The sequence below is a fragment of the Diceros bicornis genome, chromosome 8, assembly GCF_020826845.1.
Source record: "Diceros bicornis minor isolate mBicDic1 chromosome 8, mDicBic1.mat.cur, whole genome shotgun sequence".
NCBI lineage: Eukaryota > Metazoa > Chordata > Mammalia > Perissodactyla > Rhinocerotidae > Diceros > Diceros bicornis.
The window spans coordinates 78217170-78231198 of NC_080747.1; the positions used below are offsets into that span (position 1 = coordinate 78217170).

The 14029-nt window shown below is 35.6% G+C and overlaps 1 protein-coding gene across 4 annotated transcripts in view; it reads left to right on the forward strand.

Annotated features, from left to right (window-relative positions):
- BMPR1B (bone morphogenetic protein receptor type 1B) overlaps positions 1 to 14029 on the forward strand; it is a 389790-nt gene that overhangs the window by 148900 nt on the left and 226861 nt on the right. The window contains exon 1 of one of the 4 annotated variants that reach the window (XM_058547529.1): positions 4778 to 4869. The exons of 1 other annotated variant lie outside the window; for it this stretch is intronic. Coding sequence is in view for 2 of the 3 variants with exons in the window: in XM_058547527.1 (XP_058403510.1) it covers positions 13751 to 13787 (37 nt within the window). In the remaining variant the exon portion in view is untranslated. Of the gene's footprint in view, positions 1 to 4777; positions 4870 to 13598; positions 13788 to 14029 lie in introns of those variants that run through there. 2 more of the 4 variants (XM_058547527.1, XM_058547528.1) reach the window with 2 other exon arrangements.

The following is a 14029-nucleotide window of genomic DNA, read 5'->3' on the forward strand; positions in this document are numbered from 1 at the left end:
AACAACTCAATGCTATAGAAGATGACCACAAGTCTTGGCGGGCAACCAGCTACCTTTGCAACCAAGATGTATTAGAATCCCTACGGAGAGTAAGAGGGTTTGGGGATAATATGTACTTTGAGAAAGCCTTGCAGGTGATCCTGATATATCTTCCTTGGGCGTTTGTCTCTTCTCAACTTATTTGAGTATTAAAACTAGCCAAATGTCTTCCTGTGCAGATGTGGATCCTGAAATTTAGGGAGAGTGTGTCTTGGACAGAGTTAAATGTTAAATTTTGATTTAGTATTTCATGTACATCATTCCAACTTTGTTTGATTTTTCCACCATACTGTGCTTTTATTTTTCTGCTTTTCCAGCCAATTTTCAAAATCGATTTTCCTTAAAATTGTTTAGAGTTCTTACAACCCCTAGAAAAAAATCATTTTTCAATATATCCAAAAAATTATATTGTTTTTGGAAGAGTGACAATCCTTGGAGTCATGAGAATTTGATTTAATTTTTTATTTGAATATAGTTTTAGTTACACTTAGTGAAGATTTCATTAGGAAATAATTTCCAGGTAAACAACATATATGTATTATTTAGCTCATAAGCAGAGATTGAGTGTGCTTTCTGCTTTCCATCTCCATTTCAACAACAGATACTGTGAGATTTACATTATTAACTTATAAAGTTACTTATCTAAGATACAGTAATGAGTCCTAAGATTAACAGCAACAACAAATCCTGGAATGAGATTCAGAATTTCTGCCACTGCTGATAATTTTTGATTTTGAAAAAGTCACTTCCTTTCATTAGTCTTTGTAAGGATTGGAACTGCTGCAGTAAATGAGGTTCATAGTGTGACAGATTTGAACCACAAATTTCCAGTCCTCTTGTTACCAAACCAAGTGGGCTCGCCTCCTGGTGAGTTAAATAAGACTCTACACCAGTGGAAGTTGTCTCACAAAGTAAAGTGTATTTGCAGCAAACAGGAGGCCATGAGGAATCATTTCCAAAGTCATGGCGTCCCCAAACAAAGGGAAGCAGGAACTTTTATTTTGGGTGGGGAATGAATATTCAAAAGGGAGAGGTGGGTATCCACTTGCACAGGCTCAGTTGGAGAACATGCTTCCACATAATAAGGCCTAAGCTCCTCCTGGAAAAATCTTTGCATTAAAATCAGGCAAAGGTCATGAGTGTAGCTCTTGTGGTGAGGCTTGGTCAGTTTCAGGATGGCTGGTGCTTACATCTCTTTAACATACAAAAGGAAAAAAAACAACTTGGAAAAACAGTTAATTGCTTCCAAATCCACCTTTGAATTTCTTGAGGCACTTAGTTGGTGACACTCTTAGAGCCATTTGATTTAAGTATATAAACTTTGCTCTGCTTTCTTAAGAGATTCTGTTAAAGAATGGTAAAGAGATGGGCCAAACAATGTGATATTTTAGAAGATGATTATTTCTGGTTGTTGTTCCATTATTTTATGTTTATTTTTGCTAATTAGTTTAGTGTGTGTGTGTGTGTGTGTGTGTGTGTGTGTGTGTGTGTAGAGCCTACTGTGTTTCAGGTGCTATGATAAGTGCCAGGTGGTGGATGGATAGAAAGTGCTTTCATGCAGCTTACATTTTAGTGTGGCACTATTCAATAGAACTTTCTGAGATGGAAATATTGTATATCTGTATTTTTCAATATAGTAGCCACTCGCCACATCTGGCTATTTTTTTTTTTTTTTTTAATTTTTGTTTATTGCAGTAACGTTGGTTTATAACATTGTAAAAATTTCAAGTGTACATCATTGTACTTCTATTTCTGCGTAGATTACATCATGTTCACCACCAAAATACTAATTACAACCCATCACCACACACATGTACCGAATTATCCCTTTCACCCTCCTCCCTCCCCCCTTCCCCTCTGGTAACCACCAATCCAATCTCTGTCCCTATGTGTTTGTTTATTGTTGTTATTATCTACTACTTAATGAAGGAAATCATACGGTATTTGACCTTCTCCCTCTGACTTATTTCACTTTGCATTATACCCTCAATGTCCATCCATGTTGTCACAAATGCCTGGATTTCATCGTTTCTTTCTTTTTTTTTTTTTTTAATAATTTTTTTTATTATTTATTTTTCCCCCCAAAGCCCCAGTAGATAGTTGTACGTCATAGCTGCACATCCTTCTAGTTGCTGTACGTGGGACACGACCTCAGCATGGCCGGAGAAGCGGTGCGTCGGTACACGCCGGGATCCGAACCCGGGCTGCCAGCAGCAGAGCGCATGCACTTAACCGCTAAGCCATGGGGCCGGCCCTTCATCGTTTCTTATGGCTGAGTAGTATTCCATTGTGTATATATACCACAGCTTCTTTATCCATTCGTCCCTTGATGGGCACTTAGGTTGCTTCCAAGTCTTGGCTATTGTGAATAACGCTGCAATGAACACAGGGGTGCATGTACCTTTGCAAATTGGTGTTTTCAAGTTCTTTGGATAAATACCCAGCAGTGGAATAGCTGGATCGTATGGTAGTTCTATCCTTGATTTTTTGAGGAATCTCCATACTGTTTTCCATAGTGGCTGTACCAGTTTGCACTCCCACCAGCAGTGTATGAGAGTACCCTTCTCTCCACATCCTCTCCAACACATGTTGTTTCCTGTCTTGTTAATTATAGCCATTCTGACGGGCCTGAGGTGATATCTCATTGTAGTTTTGATTTGCATTTCCCTGATAGTTAGTGATTTTGAACATCTTTTCATGTGTCTGTTGGCCATCTGTATATCTTCTTTGGAGAAATGTCTGTTCAGGTCTTTTGCCCATTTTTTAATTGGGTTGGTAGTTTTTTTGTTGTTGAGATGCATGAGTTCTTTATATATTTTGGAGATTAAGCCCTTATCAGATATATGGTTTGCAAACATCTTCTCCCAATTGTTAGGTTGTCTTTTTGTTTTGTTGATGGTTTCCTTTGCTCTGCAGAAGCTTTTTAGTTTGATGTAGTCCCATTTGTTTATTTTTTCTATTGTTTCTCTTGCCGGGTCAGATGTGGTGTTTGAAAAGATGTTGCTAAGACCGATGTCGAAGAGCGTACTGCCTATGTTTTCTTCTAGAAGTTTCATAGTTTCAGATCTTACATTCAAGTCTTTAATCCATTTGGAGTTAATTTTTGTGTATGGTGTAAGGTAAGGGTCTACTTTCATTTTTTTGCATGTGGCTATCCAGTTTTCCCAACAGCATTTGTTGAAGAGACTTTCTTTTCCCCATTGTATGTTCTTGGCTCCTTTGTCAAAGATTAGCTGTCCATAGATGTGTGGGTTTATTTCTGGACTTTCGATTCTATTCCATTGATCTGTGTGTCTGTTTTTGTGCCAGTACCATGCTGTTTTGGTTACTATAGCTTTGTAGTATATTTTGAAATCAGGGAGTGTGATACCTCCAGCTTTGTTCTTTTTTCTCAGGATTCCTTTAGCTATTCGGGGTCTTTTGTTGTTCCATATAAATTTTAGGATTCTTTGTTCTATTTCTGTGAAAAATGTTGTTGGAACTTTGATAGGGATTGCATTGAATCTATAGATGGCTTTAGGAAGTATGGACATCTTAACTATGTTAATTCTTCCAATCCAAGAGCACGGAATATCTTTCCATTTCTTTGTGTCTTCTTCAATTTCTTTCAGAAATGTTTTATAGTTTTCGATGTACAGATCTTTCACCTCTTTAGTTAAGTTTATTCCTAGGTATTTTATTCTTTTTGTTGCAATATTAAATGGGATGGTATTCTTAATTTCTCTTTCTGCTACTTCATTGTTAGTGTACAGAAATGCAACTGATTTTTGTATGTTGATTTTGTATCCTGCAACTTTACCATATTCGTTTATTACTTCTAAAAGTTTTCTGGTGGATTCTTTAGGGTTTTCTATATATAAAATCATGTCATCTGCAAATAGTGACAGTTTCACTTCTTCCATCTGGCTATTGAGCACGTGAAATGTAGCTCGTGCAACTGAGGGGGTTGAATTCTTAATTTTAATTTAAATAGCTACTTGTGCTGGCTAGTGGCTATTTTATTGGGCAGTGCAAAAATATACGTTATTCAGATAATCACAATACAAAATGTAAAATTGCTAGACTGATAAGTGGTGTGAAGGAGACATATGATGCTTTGAGCATCTGTAAAGGTTTATTTGACTTATACAGGCAGGTCATTAAAGGCTTAAGTTTGGATGAGAGAGATGGACAGAAGTGGATAAATTTGAAGGATAAATAGGGTATAAAATGGACAAGGTCTGATGGTTGTTTTGAAAAATGGAGTGAAAGTAGGTGGTTTCAAAATGACTTCTAGATTCTTGCTTGTGCCACTGAAGACATGAGGCCTATTCACTAAGAGAGAATGCTGAAAAAGGACCAGGTTTGTGGGTGAAGCAAATGATTGGTTTTGTAATATTGGGTTGGGATATGCAGGCCTGAAACACAGAATAGAGGTTTGGGCTGGACATGGACATTTGGTAATTGAAGCTATGAGTAAGAATGTGCTCACTTAGAAAGAAAGCATCAGTTGCCACAATGAGAGGGCCCAGGACTGGGTTGAGGAACTCCAGGGTTTAATGGTGGGTAAGCATATAAAGGAAGGAGAAAGATAATGGATTCTGAGAGGATCAAGGAGTCCACGAACTAGAGGTTCCAATGAAGTCTAAGAATGGTTTTGGTGGATACAGTTGAATGAGTAGGCTTGGAGGAGAAAAGTTAATGGTTTCTTTAAAATGTTTGAATGAGTGAATTTTTTTTTTGTTCCCGAGGAAGATTCGCCCTGAGCTAACGTCTGTGCCAGTCTTCCTCCATTTTGTATGTGTGTCACTGCCATGGCATGACTGACGAGTGGTGAGCCATGAACCACGGGTGAGCCACGAACCTGGGCTGTCGAAGTGGAGCGTGACAAACTTAACCACTACGCCACAGAGCAGGCCACTTGAATAAGTGAATTTTGAGATGAAACACATAGGGGTCGTGATAATATTCGGGATCTGCCTATGGGAATGGATGGCCAAAATAAAGCAGAGAAGGTGGTCATTAAGGGAAGAAGAAACCATACAGATTAATTAAAGTGAAAACATCCTTAATCCCATTTTGGCTAAAAAGGCAGTCTAAAACTCTGTCTCTTCTTAGAATTATAAGATATTAAAATGTATTTCATAATGTGTATATATTTAAGTACTAAAACTTACATTATGTGAAACTCATTTGTTTCATAGTACATAATACATAATACATAATAAAGCTAATGATCACGTAATATATCTTAGGCAGGTTTTGATCATTCAAAATTTGAAGGTTTGCTGTAGAAGGTCATTTGAAAATGATTAAAGATGATTTACCCCATTTAAAAAAAAATTTATACGAACTCCTCAACCTTAGCAGGTACCTATAATAAAATGCCTTGAATTTTGCATTTGTAGCTTTGAAGATATTATTGTAAATTAAATCACCTGTCCATGCTTTGAAATCTTCAAAACTGAGTATTTGATCATCCATCTTTCATTGGCGTTGACTGTTTTTAGCTGCCCTTATATTTTTTTCTTCCTTTTTATAATTAACTAAAACCACAACCTAGAAAGAACATGAGTTATTTGAATCTTGTTCTGAAAAAGCCATTGAAGTTTTAATACCTTTAGGGAAGTAGATAGTTATCAAAACCATTTTGAATCACTCTCTGAACTAATTTTCACCCCTTCCCCCATGCTTGCAAAAAGCACACATAAGTTGACCTTTCTAGTTTGCGCTAAGTTGTAAAATATAATTCTAAAATTATTTTTAAAATAACTTAAATGTGATTGTCCAGTTTGACAAATGTTACATCTTTTCTTGCCTCTGCCTCTCTTTAAATAAATGTTTTTGAAATCAAGACATTTAATTATCATAATGAAGATATTAGTATAAAGTAATGATATAAATGATAGTATAAATGAAAATACCAATTTTCGGTTATGATTTATTGGATTTTTTAAATTATTTTTTATGCTTAGCACATTAGAATCTGCATTTTTGGGGGGGAGACTGATGGTAAAGTATTTAATTTTACTGTTCCTTTTTTGTTTTGTATTTCTTTTTTCTTTTTTTCATTGAGATATAATTGATGTACAACATATTAGTTTCAGCTGTACAGCATAATGGTTCGATATTTGTGTATATTGCAAAATGATCACCACACTAAGTCTAGTTCACATGTGTCACCATACATAGTTACAGAATTTTTTTAATTTAAATTTTAATTTAAAATTTTAATTTTAATTTTTATTTAAATTATTTAAATTTTTATTTAAATTAAAAAATTTTTTAATAGGTCTTCACCCGAAGTTTAAAAACATTGTTTTGGAGGCCTGCAGCCTTCCCAGGTCACGCCTGAGATGTGAGCCTCTAGGTGAGATGTTCTTTGGGTGCCTCGTACCAAATTCGCTGTTTTAACAGACACATTTCTTTACTCATCCTCCCCATTCTTCCTCCATAAAAGGTGCAGGCCAGACAGTCTGGTCTTGTGAGGCCACTCACTTAAATTTGATTTCCTTTCTTTCTGTCTGTCTTGCCTTCTCATACTCTTCCATGGCTAAAAGGAGCAGACCTTCTTCCTTCTGTATGTTTGGGGCTTCCATTTTATCATAGGCTGAGCCCTTTATATATTATGGGTAAACTCTCCGATCCAGTTATCGCAGTCATATTGATATGGGAATTACCAATAAAAATAGATTACCTTAATTTTCTAAAAATGTCACCCCAAGACCACGGTTAGGATCATGCTATTATATTAGCAATATTTTTTCATTTTTTTCTACTCTGGAAAAGTTGGTGAATAAAAGTGGGGACAGTGCTATTATTTTGCTGTTATATGCTTTATTCTGTTCTTTGAAAGTAGTTGTCTTTTATGAATATTAATAAGTTTTTAACCTCTATTGGATTATTGTGCCACTGGTGGAAAAAGTATGTTCTTGCAAGTTTTCACTGTCTTTCACTGTTCACAATTTTCAGGAGATTCTTCAAACACAATTTTATATGATGTTTTAGAACAGATGTGGTGGGGGGCCGGCCCTGTGGCCTAGTGGTTAAGCTTGGTGCACTCCACTTCGGCGGCCCAGATTCAGTTCCTGGGCATGGAACTACACCACTCATCAGTGGCCATGCTGTGGCGGTGGACCCACATATAAAATAGAGGAAGATTGGCACAGATGTTAGCTCAGGGTGAATCTTCCTCAGGAAAAAAAAAAAAAAGGAACAGATGTGATGGACTTATTTATCTTATAACTGAAAGTTTGTACCTCTTGACTACTTTTACCCATTTTGCCCACCCCTCACCCCCCCACCTCTGGCAACCATCAATGTGTTCTATCTATGAATTTGGTTTTTATAAGTCCTGGGGATGTACTGTACAGCATGATGAGTGTAGTTAACAATACTGTTTTGTATATTTGAAAGTTAAGAGTGTAGATCTTAAAATTTCTCATGACGAGAAAAAAAAGATTTGTAACTACATGTGGTAATGGATGTTAACTAAACTTCATCGTGGTAGTTATTTTGTAATATATACATGTATCAAATCATTATGCCGTACATCTAAAACTAATACAGTATTATATGTCAATTATATCTCAATAAAAATGGAATCATAAAACAAAACCAAACCAGATGTGGTGGGTACATTGAAAAAAGAAGAAAAGGGATGTTAACTGTGTTTTCTATATTAGTTAAAAGGCATTCTGACAAATTCTTCTATATGTAACAACAAATAAAACCACTTTGCCAATGCACAAGGAAACCTCTCTTTCTAAAGAGCAGTTATTTCAACTTCTTTTACAAATGTAAAATATTTGCCCAGAGTTTCTAAGTTTGTTATTGCTTTTTGATTATTTTTATTGAAATCCTTATTATCTCTTGTTAAATGACTACATTAATTATACAGCTAGGGCCCAACTTCTCAACTTTTTCCAGAAGAAGCCCCCAGTTTCCATTAAAGAGTTTTATGGGGGCTTCCCACACGTCAGGTTTCACATAGCCGGCTACATTGGCTTTTTATAAAGGTCTTTGACTGTAATGCCAAGGCCTCCCACTAATTGTTTTATGGGCTCAGTGTGGGATCTGCATCCCTGACTGGGGAAGCCCATGTTAAAAGACTGTGGGAGTGAGGACTTGTCAAACATACCCAGAAAGAGCACTAAAAAAATCCTGGTTAAATGCTCTGTTGTTGCCAAGGAGCATAAGCAGAACACAAAACATGCCAAATGCTGACTGATTTTAAACAGTGACCCCTGTTTCAGAGAATACTCACTTCATTACATTTTGGGAGAAAATCAAACCACAGATAGCTCCATAATTAATTTGAATGCTCATTTCAAAGTTTGGCGCTGGTAAATTATTGTTTTCCAAATGGTAAAAAAATACAACTAACTAGATATTTTTGTGTGTTCTTTCAAGGGGAGATAACTCATCACTGTTATCTGTGAACATTTAGTCTTGGAATAATGTGTTCAAAGTAGTGTGCTTCATTATCTTTTCTCCTCTAAAAAGGTTAAGGAAGTGTGCTTTTACCCCCTATTAACCATTACATTGCAGATATCTACACTAAAACAAGTAACTTCTGAACTTTAAATTGTAGTGGCAGAATTGAAACTCCTTCAGCAGGTCCTAACATTGTTTTTTCTAAGTCTCAAGCAATCCGATTGCTTGGCATTCTGAACCTGTCTTTCCTCTAGAGGCTGAAACAGGATATTTTTGAGGTACAGTATGACCTCAGAGAGTGCTTTTAGCTTGGTTAATGTTAACATGTGAACAGAATTATTTTCCACACTTTAGTGGGCTTAGAGCAGAAATACTGTATTCTGTAGGAAGATAAGTACAACCTGTCTCCTTGCAAGTTGATAGCATTAAAACTAAATGACATATTGAGATTTTTGTGAATTTTGAAATACCCTTTTGCAAATTGGTGAAGGAGAAACATAGAGTCCTTTTTTGTAACCAAAATATGCTGATGTTAAAAAAAAAGATTCTCATATTTCAAATAAATAATTTTGAATTAGCAATTCTTAAAGAAATTATAATTCTCCTTAAGCATGTTTCTTATATGTATGTGTAACATATGGGTATTTATTATGTGTGGTGTGGGTATGTGATACTTATATGCTATTCTGTTAATACTGTTAATACAATAGCAATGTGTAATGTATAGAGCAAACCACAAGTAAAACATTATATTAAGTGCAAACTTAGTTCGGGTTTGCAAACTACAAAAAGTGATTTCAACAGTCTGCTAATAGTCTTTTATTAATACAACTATCATATTTTCTCTTTCAAAGTTGGTTGTAGATTGCAAAAACTAAAGCAGAGAGGAGCTCTTGATGTAATTTCCTCATCACTGTGACTCCAAGAAATTTTTATCTCAATTATAATATATATTAAAATTATCTTTATATGTGAAATAATTTTAGTCAGCCTTCTATTACCCAGTATATGAAAAATTACTCCTCAGAGCCAGATTTCATCTCTGGATAACCCCTTGATATATCTTTATTTTGAATAAGAATCAATAGTATGATCCATAAAACCAACCTTATTACTATCTGTTAAAGATAAATGTTAAGCTACCTTTACACCTTCTACTATGAGCCTAAATTTGTCATTTGTTATTCAAACCCCAAATTACGCAATCTTTTAGCCATTGCCAACATTTCTTCTCTAGGCTGAACTAAAATTTTCCCTTTATTTTGAATTCAGAAGGGCCAAATTGCATAGTTTTCACCACTGTTCCTGTGCTGCCATTAGATTCTTATATCCCAATGGAACTCACATCAAAAGTGCTATTTCATTGACTCATTTTCCAATGCGGGTCTCTCAAATGCTTACAGTCATGCAAAATATCCTTGTGTATGATTGATCTCATACAGCTTATTTCTTCATTAGCTTTATAATTGTTCTATTGAATATCCTTCTGTGCATTTTTTATACATGATGGTGAAGTTTGAAAATGAAAAACAACTGTGCCACATCAGTAATAGAATACATAGTAGTGTTCTGAGTTATTTTCAGTTAATATTATCAGTTAGCATATATTTAATATTTTCTCAGTTCCAAATGCACTTCATATTTTTTTTTTATCTTTTAATCCTTTGGAGGTAGCTTTATGTTATTACTATTTGCAGATGAGAAAATTGAGTCTTAAGAGAGTTAAGAAACTATCCCACAGTCACATAGCAAGTAAGCAGAGTTGGGATATGAATGCAACAGACTTATGTAATCTAAAGTTTTATGTTTATGAAAGGAAGTATTGAAATTGAAGGGATCGTTTAGATATTCTGGTTCATTTTTTGGTGATTGGCGTCTGGTTTACAGAGACTGCTCTGGGTAATGACTAGTAGTAGTTGCATAATAATTGTTGAATGAATTCCAGAGCTCTGAGTTCAAGTTTGGCATTTAGACTGGATACTGATAAATGATTGAACCTTCTTGGACTTCAGTTTCTCAGATCGAAAAATAATGAATTTAGGTGTTGGAAAAACTGGACATCCACATGCAAAAGAATGAATTTGGACCCTTGTCTTACATTATACACAAAAATCAACTCAAATTGGATTAAGGTCTTAAATATAACCCTGAAACTGTATAACTTCTGGAGGAATACATAGGAGAAAAGCTTCATGACATTAATCTTGGCAATGCTTTCATTGATATGCCACAAAAAGCACTGGCAGCAAAAAAATAAATAAATAAATAAACAAGTAGAACTACATCAAACTGAAAAGCTTCTGCACAGCAAAGGAAACAACAGAGTAAAAAGGCAGCCTACAGAATGGGAGAAAATATTTGCCAAACCATGTATCTGATAAGAGTTGATCTCCAAAATATATAAAAAACTCCTACAAGTCAATAGCAAAAAAACCCCTAATACCCGAATTGAAAAATAGGCTAAGGACTTGGATATTTCTCCAAAGAAGACATACATACATGGCCAATAGGTATATAAAAAAAGTGCTCAATGTCACTAGTCATTGGGAAAAAGCAAATCAAAACCACAATGCGATATCACCTCATACCTATCAGGATGGCTGTTGTCAAAAAACAAAAGACAAGTGTTGGCAAGGATGTGGAGAAATTGGAACCCTTGCATACTGTTGGTGGGAATGCAAAATGGTGGAGCCACTGTGGAAAACGGTATGGAGGCTGCTCACAAATTAAAAATAGACCTACCATATGATCCAGCCATCCCACTTGTGGATATTTATCCAAAGAATTGCAGTAAGGATCTCAAAAAGGTATTAGCACACCCATGTTCATTGCAGAACTATTCATAATAGCCAAGATACGGAAAAAAACTAAATGTTCATCAACAGATGAATGGATAAAGAAAATGTGGTGTATACATACAATGGAATACCATTCAGCCTTTAAAAAGAAGGAAATTCTGCAATATGTGACAATATGGGTGAACCTTGAGGACATTATGTTAAATGAGATAAGCTAGTTAGAGAAAGAGAAATACTGCATGATTCCACTTACATGGGATATTTAAAATAGTCAAATTTGTAGAATCAAAGAGTAGAATGGTGGTTGCCAGGGGTTGGGTGCAGGGGGAAATAGGGAGTTACTAATCAACAGGCACAAAATTTCAGTTAAGCAAGGTGAGTAAATTCTAGGGATCTGCTGTACAACATTGCACCTCTAGTCAACAATGCTGTGTCATACACTTAAAATTTGTTAAGAGGGTAGTTCTCAGGTTAAGCGTCTTACCACAATAAAATAGCATTTAAAAAAAGAAAAGAAAAAGAATATGAAAAAAGAAAAATAAGTTTAGGTTAACTATTCTTTCAGACGCAGAGCTTTTTGTTCAAATGAAGTCTTTTCCAGAAGCTATTTTTGTAGAATAGATAAAATCAGACATGTTCTTCTTGGAGATGTAATAGTGGGAAGAGGGAGTGGTTATAAAACTTCTTTTGCTTTGTTTGCCCCTACCCCTAGGCAGTTTGAAATCTACTAGATGAGATGATCTTTCATTTCCAAGATAATTTGGATTCTAGATCTCCTTAACCAGGCTCTTCTGAAAGGTCTGGCTCATACTTGGACTGAGCCTTAGGAAGATCTACAGTATGGAGATAAATAACATGAGAAGTAAACTACTCTTGAGTGGGGGTTGCCTTCGGCACTCAGTTGTTTCCAGTTATTATGGGATCCAGTTTAGGGATGTTATGTCTTGACTAGCATACGCTGTTTTAGGGACTGTAGTATTCTCTTTCATTTTTGGAAGAAATTCCTTTACCTTCTGAGAATAATTTTCCTTTCCTCCCTGCCCTTAGGCGTTTAAAACATTTACTTGAAGCATGTGTATTACTCCTATTTGGCAACTGTAGTTACTTGTCTTTACTTTTTCTGGGACAAGCAAGGTAAAGTTGGAGCTTTAGCATTACTGAAATCATCCTATCAGCTGAAATATTTCCTTATATAGTGTCTTCTTGCTCTAATATTTCTAGGCAAAACTTAGTGTACTCATAAATTGGGGAATAATAATATATATATTTTTTGCTTTACGTTTTTCTTTCTCAACATTACAAAACTCGGAGGAGATAAGGAAGATGTAGGAGCCTTTTGGGAGACCTAGTCCACTGCTACCTTAATTGGAATAGGGACACTTAGTGGCATTTTGCTTCTTTTCATTGTAAATATATTGTTCATCCCACCATAATCTCTCAAAACAGACTATAAAAAAGGGCAGAGGCAAAGTCTCAGATATAGGATCAGAATGTATCTCAGACTTAACTGATGGGGTGGACTATTTGGCTGCCTCCCCAACGTTCATTTGCCAGCTTCTCTCCTACCAATGGTCCATGGTTTCCTTCTGAGTATCCATGAATTTCCAGGGAAGCTGACTTCACCTCCTGCATGCAGTTGAGATCAAGACAATAGGGTATTTCATCCTTCTGGCTCTAGTGATGTGTGCTGGGTGGGTATGTGACCTAAGCCGATTCAATCAAAGTGAATCACAGAGCTTTCACTGAGTGTTTTAGAACAACAATGCTTTCTTTTTTGGTGAACTTGAGCAAGGGGAGTATTTAGCCTCAAGAATTGCTGGCCCCTGTGTTGAAATAATGAGCTAAAATGGTATAGTGGAGAAATGGATCCTTGGCTATTCTGTTGAACTGTTGGATCATGCCTTACCTGAAGCTCATACCTTACTTTAGGCTTATTCTTAACTTTTTAGTTATGGGAGCCAATAAAACTTCTTTATGTGCAAGTTAGTTTGAATAAATCATTGCCACTGAATGAATTTTGCCTGACATATCAAAGGCTTTGGTACTTTTGCCTGCACTTTCCTAATTTAGTTTACTTTCCTAGAAGTAAAATCTCCTGTCTGCTTAGACCTTAGTTTCCTTGCCTATTGAATGAAGAGTTTGTATTGGACTCTACAAAATATCTGTTGGATCACCTTTTTTCTCTGCTTCCAAGAAGTGGAACTCATGTCTGTTAGATCAGAAACTTATCAATCTCCCTCTTCCTATTCATAAAGACCTATCCTCCTGCTATCCAGACTCTAGGAATGTGGATTCCTGCAGTACCATACATAAAACAGCATAAATGTCATATATACTTTTAGTCAATTTCACAATCTGTGATTACCACTCTCCTTTTTTAACCCAGAAATAAATTTTTTTAAAGATGCAAGTTCTGAGAAAGAAATGGACATAGGAATGATGAAGAGTGATTATTTCCCCATTAATTTTCTTGTTAATCTATAATTAAGAAACAACATATGACTACAGGGAAGCTAAGAATTAATGACGCCAAAGGTAAGCAGTCTGTCCCAATATAAATCAGTTCATTTTGCTGTTGTTTTTTTAATAACACACTGGCTTCTTAACCTTAGCCAGCTATATCCTAAATGTTGTCAGTAGTTAAAAAAATTATGTGAGAATAGTTTCACAGATCAGCTCCAATCTTTTACCTAGTGTTAGAAAAACAACTCAGAGCAGATGTCTTAATATTCTAAATCCATGTCAAATTCACATGTAAAGAAAAGCACAGAAGTGCT